Below are 16,504 nucleotides of genomic sequence, written 5' to 3'. Positions count from 1 at the left end.
ATTTTCTAAATGGGGAATGGATACAGAGACATAGGTACAAAAGGACTTGGGAGCCCTTGTGTGAGATTCAATAGTGAAGAAGGCAAATGCAATGTTCACATTCATTTCGAGAAGAGCAAGGATCTAATGCTGAGGCTTTATAAGCTATTGGTCAGACTGCATTTGGAATTTTGGAAGCAGTTTTGGGTTCCTCATCCAAGAATGGATGTGCTGGTATTGGAGAGAGTCCAGCAAAGGTTCACGAGAATGATTGGGAACAGAAATAGGCCATTCAGCCTATCGAGTCTGCTCCACCATTCTATCATGGCTGATCTCAGATCCCACTCAACCCCATACACCTGCCTTCTCACCATATCCTTCGAGGCCCTGACTGATCAGGAAACTATCAACTTCCACCTTAAGTATACACACAGACTTGGCCTCCACCGCAGTCTGTGGCAGAGCATTCCACAGATTCACTACTCTCTGGCTAAGAAAAATTCCTCCTTGCCTCTATTCCAAAAGGTCACCCCTCAGTTTTGAGGTTGTTCTGGATACCCCCACCATAGGAAACATCCTCTCCACATCCACCCTATCTAGTCCCTTCAACATTTGGTAGTTTTCAATTAAATCCTCACACATTCTTCTAAACTCCAGTGAGTACAGGCTCAAAGCTGCCAAACACTCCTCACATTTTAACCCCTTCATTCCCAGAATAATTCTCATGAACCTCCTCTGGACTCTCTCCAACAACAACACATCCTTTCTGAGATATGGGGTCCAAGTGCAGCCTGACCAGTGTCTTATAAAGTTTCAGCATTATCTCGCTTCAGTATTCTATTAGGTAGGAAAAGGGAGGAGGTCCTGAAAAAAGAATACAGGAAGCTGAGAAGCAGGACCTCAAGGGTAGTAATCTTGGGATTGCTGCCTGTGCCACATAGTGAGGATAGGAATAAAATGAGGTCACAGATAAATGTATGGCTGAAGAATTGGAGCAAGTGGCAGGTACGTTTTTACAGAGTGGTGGCTGCATGGAATGCCTTTGCCAGGGTGCTGACAGAGGTAGATAAATTAGGGACACACAAATGATAGAAAAATTGATACTATATGGGAGGAGAGGGTTAGGTTAACTTGTAGGCACAACACTGGGCTGAAGGGCCTGGACTCTCCTGTAATGCTCTAGGTTCTGCTGCACCCTTTTGGTCTCCATGCTCAGGGGAAGGTGTATACCCATCAGAGGCAGTGGGGTGCCCCTCTTCAACTCTGACGTGAGAGTTCATACACTAAGGAGATTGAGAAAGCAGGAGTAGAGAGGGTGGTTGCCATGGAAATGGCATGGTGTTTCAGAATGGGGGCTACTTATGGACAAGAAGGTGGATTTTCTTCTCAAATATTTGGAATTCTCTGCGCAGACAGCAGAGGAGTGGAGTCCCCAAGTGCCCGAGGATGGAGATGGGCAGATGCTTGTACAAGCAGAATGGTGGGCTGTATGTAGGCTGAGATGTTGTGGTGGAGGGTTTTGTCCAGGTGAAGATGGGTTGGTCAACTTCAGCAGGCATCCCAGCTGGAGTATGCCAGTAGCCCTGACCCAGGCAAGGAAACAACATTCACAACAAGTTGGAAAATATTGTTTTATTGAAACCAAGTCTGACACATCGATCCATACAAAGATTACTACAGTCTTTAATTAACATTGCGTATACTTTATTTAGAATGCTCCTGCCCAGGGAACGGCTCCAGCCTCTTGGCCTGTCACCCCAATGCAGGCTTGGCCTGAAGGAAGCCCCACATCTGCCCCACCCTTGCATGCCTCAACCCAGCTCCTCACACCCAGTCCAATGTCGAGAACACCCTGAGGGAGGGTGGGAATGGGTTACTGGGGCCAAGGGCCAGGCCATTCAGCCCACTTTATCTCACTAAGCCTACGTCCCTGATTGGGACTCCTAGTCCTTGCCCCCACCTCCCCCACTGCCTCCTTCCTGGAGCAATCAAGTGAGATCAACTCCTGTTTGTCTCAACAGCTGCACCTCTGGGCCCTGTCTACCCAACCTCTCTGCAACCAAACCCAGACGACCAGCGCAGGGAGACTACATGCTAGGGAAACCAAACGTCTGTCCTTTCTGTGGTGGATGGGGAGACCATACGTATGTCTGCACGCTGGGGAGATCAGACACACTGTTCAGTCTGGCAGAGACCAGACATCTGTACCCTCTGTGGTGAGTGTGGAGACCAGACGTCTGAACTTTCTGTGGTGGACAGACCAGACATCTGCACTCTCCTGCAGTGCATCCTCACCAGGAGGCATCCCTGTCCCCTCAACCACTACTTACAACATCACATCAACTCACCCACCCCCGTGGTGGGAGGGTCACAACTGCCCACTTTAGAGGGTAGGGTGGGTCACTGACTGATGTGGTTGTGTTGTGAGGGGGGGGGTCATTAAATGGGAAGAGGGAGAGTCAGATGAGCACATGAGGTCGCTGTACTTGTGGCAGACTCAGTTGATCTGATGGAGCCGGTGTACCCGCAGTGACTGAACAACTGCGGAGAGCTGAAGGGTTTATGGGCAGTTGTCAGACCTCACTTGGAGTATTGTGAGCAGTTTTGGGGCCCTTATCTAAGGAAGGATGAGCTGACATTGGAGAGGAGATTCACATGAATGAAAGAACATTTAATGGCTCTGGGCCTGTACCCATTGGAGGTTAGAAGAATGAGGGGGGATTTAATTGAAACCTATGAAATTCTGAAAGGACTGGATGAGGAGATGTTGTTTTCTATAATGGAGGAGTCTAGGACCAGAGGAAGGACAGAATGAAAGGACATCTGTGTAGAGCAGAGATGAGGAGGAATTTCTTTAGCCAGAGGATGGTGAATCTGTAGAATTCATTGTAAAGATAACAGTGGAGACCAAGTCATTGGGTATAGGTTGATAAGTTCTTAATTAGGTAGGGCTCAAGGGTTACAGGGAGAAGACAGGAATGGGGTTGAGAGGGATAATAAATCAGCCACAATGGAATGGTGGAGCAAATTTGATGGGCCAAATGGCCTAATTCTGCTCCTATGTTCAGCGAGGAAGTGACCATTAACAGGATGTTCGCCCTAGGATGCCATTGACAGTGGACCCTCCACTGAGGAAGTCCATGAGACCACCAGGCCACTCCAACCTACCAGGATACAATCTCCTTCGGTACAGAAACCCCAAAGTGGGGCAGTTGACTAAAGGCCCAGCGGTGTAGAGATCGTCATGAGGGTGGCAGTGGAGGAATCAGTGATGGTAGACCCCCACCTCAGCACCAACTCTCAGTCACCATTTCCCGGAGGGCAGCACAGACACCGACTGGGTCTGAGGCAGTGTGAAGCACAGTGGATTTGGCAGAGAGACAGAGAGGTTATACTGTTTTCCTTAAAGCACCATTGTGCACAGAGGCAGGAGAGTGATTAAACTTGGTGAGTCCATGATAATGGCAAATACTCTTTAATATAAACTTCCATTAAATTTATTTTGCGTGATTAATGTATGAACTGGGAATGAGAGTTCCCAGCTGGAAGCACAGACTTTGGCAGTCATGGTGAGCACAGTTTGTGTAGGTGTGTGACGAAGGCCAGCATCTCGAATGTCTCACCGGTGAACTCTCGGACTCCCGTTCATCGGACCGTGCGTGTGTGGGGTGGCCGTCGCAATCCCTACCCTCCGTCATCTGGAGTTCAGGCGCGGAGCCACCTGGAGAGACAGTGAGGGTGGGCTTGGCTGGGGTCCTCAACAGGATCATTCCCACTAATACAACAGTAACACTCCCCTGCCCAACCTCCTCAAACCCAACGGAAACATCTCGACCCCAGCTGCTCCGAATGAGCATTCCACCCCCAACCTTGACACCATCTCTGCCCCAGAGACACCCCCACCCTGACCCCGACAGGGGCACCCTAAACCTCTCTCAACAGGATCATCCCACCCTGACACCAACAGGAGCAACTCTAACAGAGGCAACCCTACCATGATGCAGACGGGCAATTCCACCCTCTCTCAACAGCGACATCCCATCCTGACACCAGCAGGGGCAACTCTAACAGTGGCACCCCTACCCTGACACAGACAGGGGCAATTCCACCCTCTCTCAACAGGGACATCCCATCCTGACACCAGCAGGGGCAACTCTAACAGTGGCACCCCTACCCTGACACAGACAGGGGCAATTCCACCCTCTCACAACAGGGACATCCCATCCTGACACCAGCAGGGGCAACTCGAACAGAGGCACCCCTACCCTGACACAGACAGGGGCAATCCCACCCTCTCACAACAGGGACATCCCATCCTGACACCAGCAGGGGCAACTCGAACAGAGGCACCCCTACCCTGACACAGACAGGGGCAATTCCACCCTCTCACAACAGGGACATCCCACCCTGACACCAGCAGGGGCAACTCGAACAGAGGCACCCCTACCCTGACACAGACAGGGGCAATTCCACCCTCTCATAACAGGGACATCCCACCCTGACACCAGCAGGGGCAACTCGAACAGAGGCACCCCTACCCTGACACAGACAGGGGCAATTCCACCCTCTCACAACAGGGACATCCCATCCTGACACCAGCAGGGGCAACTCGAACAGAGGCACCCCTACCCTGACACAGACAGGGGCAATTCCACCCTCTCTCAACAGGGACATCCCATCCTGACACCAGCAGGGGCAACTCTAACAGTGGCACCCCTACCCTGACACAGACAGGGGCAATTCCACCCTCTCACAACAGGGACATCCCATCCTGACACCAGCAGGGGCAACTCGAACAGAGGCACCCCTACCCTGACACAGACAGGGGCAATTCCACCCTCTCACAACAGGGACATCCCACCCTGACACCAGCAGGGGTAACTCTAACAGAGGCACCCCTACCCTGACACAGACAGGGGTAATCCCACCCTGACATGGACAAGGATGCTCCATGCTCTCTCAATAGAGATGCCCTTCACACCTACAGGGATCCCTCACCCTGACCCCGACAGGGATGTCCCCACCTTCCCTTGACAGATCCCACTGACACTGAAAGGAAGCCCCTCTACCCTCCCTTGATAGAGACACCCCCACTTTGACCCCGACAACACACCTCTTTCCTCTTTTGATAGAGATGCCCCCAACCTGACCTGGACAGGGACGATCCTACCCTGAGTCCTGACAGAGACACCCCCATCCTGCCCCTCCCTCGACAGGGATACCCCCACCCTCAGTACTGACAGAGAATCCCACATGCTGACCCAGACAGACACACCCCATCCTGCCCCTCCCACGACAAGGATACCCCCACAGGTGTCTCTGTTGAGAGAGGGTGGGGGTATCTCAATTGGATCAGAGAAGGACATCCCGTGACAGGAATGCCCCTTAGAAACCTCTGGTCTTACACCGGTGTCCTCTAGTTCTTAGCATGCTTCAAAGAGGAGACCCATGTGCTTTCACCCTGTCTGTGCCCCAGGTGATCATATCATACTTCAATCAGGTCACTCCTCAATTCAGGGAATGAAGTTCTAGAGCCTCAATCATTAACTCTTTCATTCCCGGGTCCAACTCGCAAAACTGCTCTGGAGGCCAGTAATGGGTAAGTCAAATTTCCCTCATTCAGCACTGTACTGTGCTTGCCTACAGATCTGATCTTCGACTATTGGGACTTGTGTAACTCCATCAGAGATCACGCCTTTCTATTTCCAGATGATATATTTCACCTGCCCCTCTCTCCAGAATATCCTGCTCTCAGCTCATGCTAATCAGTAGTGCAAACCCCCCCCATCACACTTGAAAACTCCACACCCAAAACTGCCATTCCTGCCCCTCCCTCAGCTGTGTTTCTGATAGCACCACACTCCAGCTCATCCATCTCACCTGCAGGGCCGCTAGCTTTGAAGTAAATTTATTTAGTTCAGAGGCACGGTGCAGAGCGGGTCATCCTGGTCCTTCCAGCAATTTACAACCACCAATTATCCTACTAAATGTCTTTGGTTGTGGCAAGAAACTGGACACCCAAAGGAAACCCATGTGGTTCACAGGGTGGCATACAAACTCCTTACAGAGTAGGTCAGAGTGAACTCCGAATTGCAATTCCCCGTGCTGTAGTGTCACACTAACCCTACACTACCGAACCTACAGCAACAGCGGGAGCTGTAGTGTTACACTAACTCTACACTACCGAATCTACCAACAACACCGGGAGCTGTAGTGTCACACTAATTCTATACTACTGAACCCTCCAGCAACACCGGGAGCTGTAGTGTCACACTAACACTACACTACTGAACCTACCAGCAACACCGGGAGCTGTAGTGTCACACCAACTCTACACTACTGAATCTACCAGCAACACCGGGAGCTGTAGTGTCACACCAACTCTACACTACTGAATCTACCAGCAACACCGGGAGCTGTAGTGTCACACTAATTCTACACTACTGAATCTACCAGCAACACCGGGAGCTGTAGTGTCACACTAACTCTACACTACTGAACCTACAGCAACACTGGGACCTGTAGTGTCACACTAACTCTACACTACTGAACCCTCCAGCAACACCGGGAGCTGTAGTGTCACACTAACTCTACACTACCGAACCTACAGCAACACTGGGAGCTGTAGTGTCACACTAACTCTATACTACTGAACCCTCCAGCAACACCGGGAGCTGTAGTGTCACACTAACCTTACACTACTGAATCTACCAACAACACCGGGAGCTGTAGTGTCACACTAACTCTACACTACCGAGCCTACCAGCAACACCGGGAGCTGTAGTGTCACACTAACTCTATACTACTGAATCTACCAGCAACACCGGGAGCTGTAGTGTCACACTAACTCTACACTACTGAACCTACCAGCAACACCGGGAGCTGTACAGTAACACTAACTCTACATTACGGAACCTACAGCAACACCGGGAGCTGTAGTGTCACACTAACTCTACACTACTGAACCTACAGCAACACCGGGAGCTATAGTGTCACACTAACTCTACACTACTGAACCTACCAGCAACACCGGGAGCTGTAGTGTCACACTAACTCTACACTACTGAACCTACAGCAACACCGGGAGCTGTAGTGTCACACTAATTCTACACTACTGAACCTACAGCAACACCGGGAGCTGTAGTGTCACACTAACTCTACACTACTGAATCTACCAGCAACACCGGGAGCTGTAGTGTCACACTAACTCTACACTACTGAACCTACAGCAACACTGGGAGCTGTAGTGTCACACACACACTACACTACTGAACCTACCAGCAACACCGGGAGCTGTAGTGTCACACTAACTCTACACTACCGAACCTACAGCAACACCGGGAGCTGTACAGTAACACTAACTCTACATTACGGAACCTACAGCAACACCGGGAGCTGTAGTGTCACACTAACTCTACACTACTGAACCTACAGCAACACCGGGAGCTGTGGTGTCACACTAACTCTACACTACTGAACCTACAGCAACACCGGGAGCTGTAGTGTCACACTAACTCTACACTACTGAACCTACCAGCAACACCGGGAGCTGTGGTGTCACACTAACCTTACACTACTGAACCTACAGCAACACCGGGAGCTGTAGTGTCACACTAACTCTACACTACCGAGCCTACCAGCAACACCGGGAGCTGTAGTGTCACACTAATTCTACACTACTGAACCTACAGCAACACCGGGAGCTGTAGTGTCACACTAACTCTATACTACTGAACCTACAGCAACACCGGGAGCTGTAGTGTCACACTAACTCTACACTACTGAACCTACAGCAACACCGGGAGCTGTAGTGTCACACTAACTCTACACTACTGAACCTACAGCAACACCGGGAGCTGTAGTGTCACACTAACTCTACACTACTGAACCTACAGCAACACCAGGAGCTGTAGTGTCACACTAACTCTACACTACTGAACCTACAGCAACACCGGGAGCTGTAGTGTCACACTAACTCTATACTACTGAACCTACAGCAACACCGGGAGCTGTAGTGTCACACTAACCCTACACTACTGAACCTACCAGCAACACCGGGAGCTGTAGTGTCACACTAACTCTACACTACTGAACCTACAGCAACACCGGGAGCTGTGGTGTCACACTAACTCTACACTACTGAACCTACAGCAGCACCGGGAGCTGTAGTGTCACACTAACTCTACACTACTGAATCTACCAACAACACCGGGAGCCGTCATGTCACACTAGCTCTACACTACCGAGCCTACCAGCAACACCGGGAGCTGTAGTGTCACACCAACTCTACACTACTGAATCTACCAGCAACACCGGGAGCTGTAGTGTCACACTAACTCTACACTACTGAACCTACCAGCAACACCGGGAGCTGTAGTGTCACACTAACTCTACACTACTGAACCTACAGCAACACCGGGAGCTGTAGTGTCACACTAACTCTACACTACTGAACCTACAGCAACAACGGGAGCTGTAGTGTCACACTAACTCTACACTACTGAACCTACAGCAACAACGGGAGCTGTAGTGTCACACTAACTCTACACTACCGAACCTATCAGCAACACCGGGAGCTGTAGTGTCACACTAACTCTACACTACTGAATCTACCAGCAACACCGGGAACTGTAGTGTCACACTAACTCTACACTACTGAACCCTCCAGCAACACCGGGAGCTGTAGTGTCACACTAACACTACACTACTGAACCTACAGCAACAACGGGAGCTGTAGTGTCACACTAACTCTACACTACTGAACCTACCAGCAACACCGGGAGCTGTAGTGTTACACTAACTCTACACTACTGAACCTACAGCAACACCGGGAGCTATAGTGTCACACTAACTCTACACTACTGAATCTACCAGCAACACCGGGAGCTGTAGTGTCACACTAACTCTACACTACTGAACCTACAGCAACACCGGGAGCTGTAGTGTCACACTAATTCTACACTACTGAACCTACAGCAACAACGGGAGCTGTAGTGTCACACTAACTCTACACTACTGAACCTACAGCAACAACGGGAGCTGTAGTGTCACACTAACTCTACACTACCGAACCTATCAGCAACACCGGGAGCTGTAGTGTCACACTAACTCTACACTACTGAACCTACCAGCAACACCGGGAGCTGTAGTGTTACACTAACTCTACACTACTGAACCTACAGCAACACCGGGAGCTATAGTGTCACACTAACTCTACACTACTGAATCTACCAGCAACACCGGGAGCTGTAGTGTCACACTAACTCTACACTACTGAACCTACAGCAACACCGGGAGCTATAGTGTCATACTAACTCTACACTACTGAATCTACCAGCAACACCGGGAGCTGTAGTGTCACACTAACTCTACACTACTGAACCTACCAGCAACACCGGGAGCTGTAGTGTCACACTAATTCTACACTACTGAACCTACCAGCAACACCGGGAGCTGTAGTGTCACACTAATTCTACACTACTGAACCTACAGCAACACCGGGAGCTGTAGTGTCACACTAACTCTACATTACGGAACCTACAGCAACACCGGGAGCTGTAGTGTCACACTAACACTACACTACTGAACCTACCAGCAACACCGGGAGCTGTAGTGTCACACTAATTCTACACTACTGAACCTACAGCAACACCGGGAGCTGTGGTGTCACACTAACTCTACACTACTGAACCTACAGCAACACCGGGAGCTGTGGTGTCACACTAACTCTACACTACTGAACCTACCAGCAACACCGGGAGCTATAGTGTCACACTAACTCTACACTACTGAATCTACCAGCAACACCGGGAGCTGTAGTGTCACACTAACTCTACACTACTGAATCTACCAGCAACACCGGGAGCTGTAGTGTCACACTAACTCTACACTACTGAACCCTCCAGCAACACCGGGAGCTGCAGTCTCACACTAACACTACACTACTGAACCTACCAGCAACACCGGGAGCTGTAGTGTCACACTAACCCTACACTACTGAACCTACAGCAACACCGGGAGCTGTAGTGTCACACTAACTCTACACTACTGAACCTACCAGCAACACCGGGAGCTGTACAGTAACACTAACTCTACATTACGGAACCTACAGCAACACCGGGAGCTGTAGTGTCACACTAACTCTACACTACTGAACCTACAGCAACACCGGGAGCTGTGGTGTCACACTAACTCTACACTACTGAACCTACCAGCAACACCAGGAGCTGTAGTGTCACACTAACTCTATACTACTGAACCTACAGCAACACCGGGAGCTGTAGTGTCACACTAACTCTACACTACTGAACCTACCAGCAACACCGGGAGCTGTAGTGTCACACTAACTCTACACTACTGAACCTACAGCAACACCGGGAGCTGTAGTGTCACACCAACTCTACACTACTGAACCTACCAGCAACACCGGGAGTTGTAGTGTCACACCAACTCTACACTACTGAACCTACCAGCAACACCGGGAACTGTAGTGTCACACTAATTCTACACTACTGAACCTACAGCAACACCGGGAGCTGTAGTGTCACACTAACTCTACACTACTGAACCTACAGCAACAACGGGAGCTGTAGTGTCACACTAACTCTACACTACTGAACCTACCAGCAACACCGGGAGCTGTAGTGTCACACTAACTCTACACTACTGAACCTACCAGCAACACCGGGAGCTGTAGTGTCACACTAACTCTACACTACTGAACCTACCAGCAACACCGGGAGCTGTAGTGTCACACTAACTCTACACTACTGAACCTACAGCAACACCGGGAGCTGTAGTGTCACACTAATTCTACACTACTGAACCTACAGCAACACCGGGAGCTGTAGTGTCACACTAATTCTACACTACTGAACCTACAGCAACACCGGGAGCTGTAGTGTCACACTAACTCTACACTACTGAACCTACAGCAACACCGGGAGCTGTAGTGTCACACTAATTCTACACTACTGAACCTACCAGCAACACCGGGAGCTGTAGTGTCACACCAACTCTACACTACTGAACCTACCAGCAACACCGGGAGCTATAGTGTCACACTAACTCTACACTACTGAACCTACCAGCAACACCGGGAGCTGTAGTGTCACACTAACTCTACACTACTGAATCTACCAGCAACACCGGGAGCTGTAGTGTCACACTAACTCTATACTACTGAATCTACAAGCAACAACGGGAGTTGTAGTGTCACACTAACACTACACTACTGAACCTACCAGCAACACCGGGAGCTGTGGTGTCACACTAACTCTACACTACTGATCCTACAGCAACAACGGGAGCTGTAGTGTCACACTAACTCTATACTACTGAATCTACAAGCAACAACGGGAGTTGTAGTGTCACACTAACACTACACTACTGAACCTACCAGCAACACCGGGAGCTGTGGTGTCACACTAACTCTACACTACTGAACCTACAGCAACACCGGGAGCTGTGGTGTCACACTAACTCTACACTACTGATCCTACAGCAACAACGGGAGCTGTAGTGTCACACTAATTCTACACTACTGAACCTACAGCAACACCGGGAGCTGTGGTGTCACACTAACTCTACACTACTGAACCTACAGCAACACCGGGAGCTGTGGTGTCACACTAACTCTACACTACTGAACCTACCAGCAACACCGGGAGCTGTAGTGTCACACTAACACTACACTACTGAACCTACAGCAACAACGGGAGCTGTAGTGTCACACTAACCCTACACTACTGAACCTACAGCAACACCGGGAGCTGTAGTGTCACACTAACTCTACACTACTGAACCTACCAGCAACACCGGGAGCTGTAGTGTCACACTAACACTACACTACTGAACCTACCAGCAACACCGGGAGCTGTACAGTAACACTAACTCTACATTACTGAATCTACAAGCAATACCGGGAGCTGTAGTGTCACACTAACTCTACACTACTGAACCTACAGCAACACCGGGAGCTGTAGTGTCACACTAATTCTACACTACTGAATCTACAAGCAACAACGGGAGCTGTAGTGTCACACTAACACTACATTACGGAACCTACAGCAACACCGGGAGCTGTAGTGTCACACTAACTCTACACTACTGAACCTACCAGCAACACCGGGAGCTGTGGTGTCACACTAACTCTACACTACTGAATCTACAAGCAACAACGGGAGCTGTAGTGTCACACTAACACTACATTACGGAACCTACAGCAACACCGGGAGCTGTAGTGTCACACTAACTCTACACTACTGAACCTACAGCAACACCGGGAGCTGTAGTGTCACACTAACCCTACACTACTGAACCTACCAGCAACACCGGGAGCTGTAGTGTCACACTAACTCTACACTACTGAACCTACAGCAACACCAGGAGCTGTAGTGTCACACTAACTCTACACTACTGAACCTACCAGCAACACCGGGAGCTGTAGTGTCACACTAATTCTACACTACTGAATCTACAAGCAACAACGGGAGCTGTAGTGTCACACTAACACTACACTACCGAACCTACAGCAACACCGGGAGCTGTAGTGTCACACTAACTCTACACTACTGAACCTACCAGCAACACCGGGAGCTGTAGTGTCACACTAACTCTACACTACTGAACCTACAGCAACACCGGGAGCTGTAGTGTCACACTAACTCTATACTACTGAACCTACCAGCAACACCGGGAGCTGTAGTGTCACACTAACTCTACACTACTGAATCTACCAGCAACACCGGGAGCTGTAGTGTCACACTAACACTACACTACTGAACCTACCAACAACACCGGGAGCTGTAGTGTCACACTAACTCTACACTACTGAACCTACAGCAACACCGGGAGCTGTAGTGTCACACTAACACTACACTACTGAACCTACCAGCAACAACGGGAGCTGTAGTGTCACACTAACTCTACACTACTGAACCTACCAGCAACACCGGGAGCTGTAGTGTCACACTAACTCTACATTACGGAACCTACAGCAACACCGGGAGCTGTAGTGTCACACTAACTCTACACTACTGAACCTACAGCAACACCGGGAGCTGTAGTGTCACACTAACTCTACACTACTGAACCTACAGCAACACCGGGAGCTGTAGTGTCACACTAACTCTACACTACTGAACCTACCAGCAACACCGGGAGCTGTAGTGTCACACTAACCCTACACTACTGAACCTACCAGCAACACCGGGAGCTGTAGTGTCACACTAACCTTACACTACTGAACCTACAGCAACACCGGGAGCTGTGGTGTCACACTAACTCTACACTACTGAACCTACCAGCAACACCGGGAGCTGTAGTGTCACACTAACTCTACACTACTGAACCTACAGCAACACCGGGAGCTGTAGTGTCACACTAACTCTACACTACTGAACCTACAGCAACACCGGGAGCTGTAGTGTCACACTAACTCTACACTACTGAACCTACAGCAACACCGGGAGCTGTAGTGTCACACTAACTCTATACTACTGAACCTACCAGCAACACCGGGAGCTGTAGTGTCACACTAACTCTACACTACTGAATCTACAGCAACACCGGGAGCTGTAGTGTCACACTAACTCTATACTACTGAACCTACCAGCAACACCGGGAGCTGTAGTGTCACACTAACTCTACACTACCGAACCTACAGCAACACCGGGAGCTGTAGTGTCACACTAACTCTACACTACTGAACCTACCAGCAACACCGGGAGCTGTAGTGTCACACTAACTCTATACTACTGAACCTACAGCAACACCGGGAGCTGTAGTGTCACACTAACACTACACTACTGAACCTACCAGCAACAACGGGAGCTGTAGTGTCACACTAACTCTACACTACTGAACCTACAGCAACACCGGGAGCTGTAGTGTCACACTAACTCTACACTACTGAACCTACAGCAACACCGGGAGCTGTAGTGTCACACTAACTCTACATTACGGAACCTACAGCAACACCGGGAGCTGTAGTGTCACACTAACTCTATACTACTGAACCTACCAGCAACACCGGGAGCTGTAGTGTCACACTAACTCTATACTACTGAATCTACAAGCAACAACGGGAGCTGTAGTGTCACACTAATTCTACACTACTGAATCTACAAGCAACAACGGGAGCTGTAGTGTCACACCAACTCTACACTATTGAACCTACCAGCAACACCGGGAGCTGTAGTGTCACACTAACTCTACACTACTGAACCTACAGCAACACCGGGAGCTGTAGTGTCACACTAACTCTACACTACTGAACCTACCAGCAACACCGGGAGCTGTAGTGTCACACTAATTCTACACTACTGAATCTACAAGCAACAACGGGAGCTGTAGTGTCACACTAACTCTATACTACTGAACCTACAGCAACACCGGGAGCTGTAGTGTCACACTAACTCTACACTACTGAACCTACAGCAACACCAAACTCCTGATGAAGGGTCTCAGCCTGTTTGTTCTTCTCCATAGGTGCTGTCTGAGCTGCTGCTTTCCTCCAGCACTTTGTGTGTGGCGCCGGGATTTGCGGCCTGCCACTATAGTGCAGGGTATTCTTGCTGCATCTCCCTGATCCAGTGAAGGGCGGGAGCAGCAAACAGGGGAGCACCAGCATGTGCCGATTCCCCCCTCCCCACTTACACACCCTCTGGCTGGGTCCCTGACCGTCACTGGGTCTGAACGGGGAAACTCCTGCCCAACAGTACTGTACCCAGAGGCCTGGAGGTGCTTTCACTGGCCAATAAAAGTTTGCTCTTTCAGAGATGTCCAGATCACAGAGAACAACAACAGATATGGAGCTGTGCACCCCAAATTAGCTCAGTGACATTAACCCCGAGGCTGAACCTTACCACAGACAGATGTCCATTCTTTGCTTTGGAAATTATCAGCTCGGACCCCGACGTGAAGTCGATGATGCCCTCCTTGCCTTGTTTAATGGTAAATTTAATGCTGCAGGACAGAGAGAACTGATCACCCTCCAGCAGATCCTGTCACCCTTCACCCTGCTACCCCTCTCCACACTCACTGGGCCCCATTAGAACACACAACCATACCACCTCCCTCCACCCTCCTTCCCCGTTCACTCCCTCCACCCTCCGTCCCCGTTCACTCCCTCCGCCCTCGTTCACTCCCTCCGCCCTCCTTCCCCGTTCACTCCCTCCACCCTCCGTCCCTGTTCACTCTCTCCGCCCTCCTTCCCCGTTCACTCCCTCCGCCCTCCGTCCCCGTTCACTCCCTCCGCCCTCCTTCCCCGTTCACTCCCTCCACCCTCTGTCCCCGTTCTCTACCTCCACCCTCCGTCCCGTTCACTCCCTCCACCCTCCGTCCCATTCACTCCCTCCGCCCTCCATCCCTGTTCTCTCCCTCCGCCCCGTTCACTCCCTCCGCCCTCCGTCCCCGTTCACTCCCTCCGCCCCGTTCACTACCTCCACCCTCCGTCCCCGTTCACTCCCTCCACCCTCCGTCCCATTCACTCCCTCCGCCCTCCATCCCCGTTCTCTCCCTCCGCCCCGTTCACTCTCTCCACCCTCCGTCCCATTCACTCCCTCCGCCCTCCATCCCCGTTCTCTCCCTCCGCCCCGTTCACTCCCTCCGCCCTCCTTCCCCGTTCACTCCCTCCACCCTCCGTCCCCATTCACTACCTCCACCCTCCGTCCCCGTTCACTCCCTCCACCCTCCGTCCCATTCACTCCCTCCGCCCTCCTTCCCCGTTCACTCCCTCCACCCTCCGTCCCCGTTCACTCTCTCCGCCCACCGTCCCCGTTCATTCCCTCTGCCCTCCTTCCTCGTTCACTCCCTCCGCCTCATTCACTTCCTCCGCCCTCCTTCCCCGTTCACTCCCTGCACCCTCCGTCCCCATTCACTACCTCCACCCTCCGTCCCCGTTCACTCCCTCCACCCTCCGTCCCATTCACTCCCTCCGCCCTCCTTCCCCGTTCACTCCCTCCACCCTCCGTCCCCGTTCACTCCCTCCGCCCACCGTCCCCGTTCATTCCCTCTGCCCTCCTTCCTCGTTCACTCCCTCCGCCCTCCTTCCCCGTTCACTCCCTCTGCCCTCCTTCCCCGTTCACTCCCTCCACCCTTCATCCCCATTCACTCCCTCCACCCTCCTTCCCTGTTCATTCCCTATACCCTCCTTCAGGCAGGGTTCTCCTCCTGCCCCACCCATCTCAAATGTCCTGTTTCTCTGGCCCATTAGGGCTCCTCCTTCTGCCGTTGCACACTGCACGCTCCCTCGCCACCCTCCCTGCTTGCCCTTCTCTGTCGTTTCAATAGGGTTCACCCCAACCCCCCTTGGCACACACGGGGGGGGGGGAGGGGAGAGTGTCTGCTCACCTCCCCTGGTTGACGTTGACACTGTTGACCTTGTCTGACTCAATGGCCAGTTTGGTCAGCGTCTCGATCACGTGATCACTCCGCAACACCAGGTCACCCTGAAACACAGCACAACACACGTCAGGGAGTCGCGCACTCCGAGTATGGGACCGCGCTGTCTGCTGCCCGTTTC

At 51.2% G+C, this 16,504-nt stretch overlaps 1 protein-coding gene across 1 annotated transcript in view; it reads right to left on the bottom strand.

Moving 5' to 3' along the window:
• Window positions 1–1,596: 1,596 nt before the first annotated feature.
• LOC132396180 (unconventional myosin-Ic-like) overlaps window positions 1,597–16,504 on the bottom strand; it is a 112,262-nt gene continuing 97,354 nt past the window's right edge. The window contains exons 30-32 of the mRNA XM_059973732.1: window positions 16,333–16,430; window positions 14,847–14,946; window positions 1,597–3,700 (exon numbers count right to left, since the gene is read on the bottom strand). Of these exons, the coding sequence (XP_059829715.1) occupies window positions 3,674–3,700; window positions 14,847–14,946; window positions 16,333–16,430 (225 nt within the window). The 3' untranslated portion in view covers window positions 1,597–3,673. The remainder of the gene's footprint in view (window positions 3,701–14,846; window positions 14,947–16,332; window positions 16,431–16,504) is intronic.

Source organism: Hypanus sabinus, chromosome 6, assembly GCF_030144855.1.
Source record: "Hypanus sabinus isolate sHypSab1 chromosome 6, sHypSab1.hap1, whole genome shotgun sequence".
Classification (NCBI taxonomy): Eukaryota; Metazoa; Chordata; class Chondrichthyes; order Myliobatiformes; family Dasyatidae; genus Hypanus; species Hypanus sabinus.
This window is presented reverse-complemented; position numbering and strand designations above follow the sequence as displayed.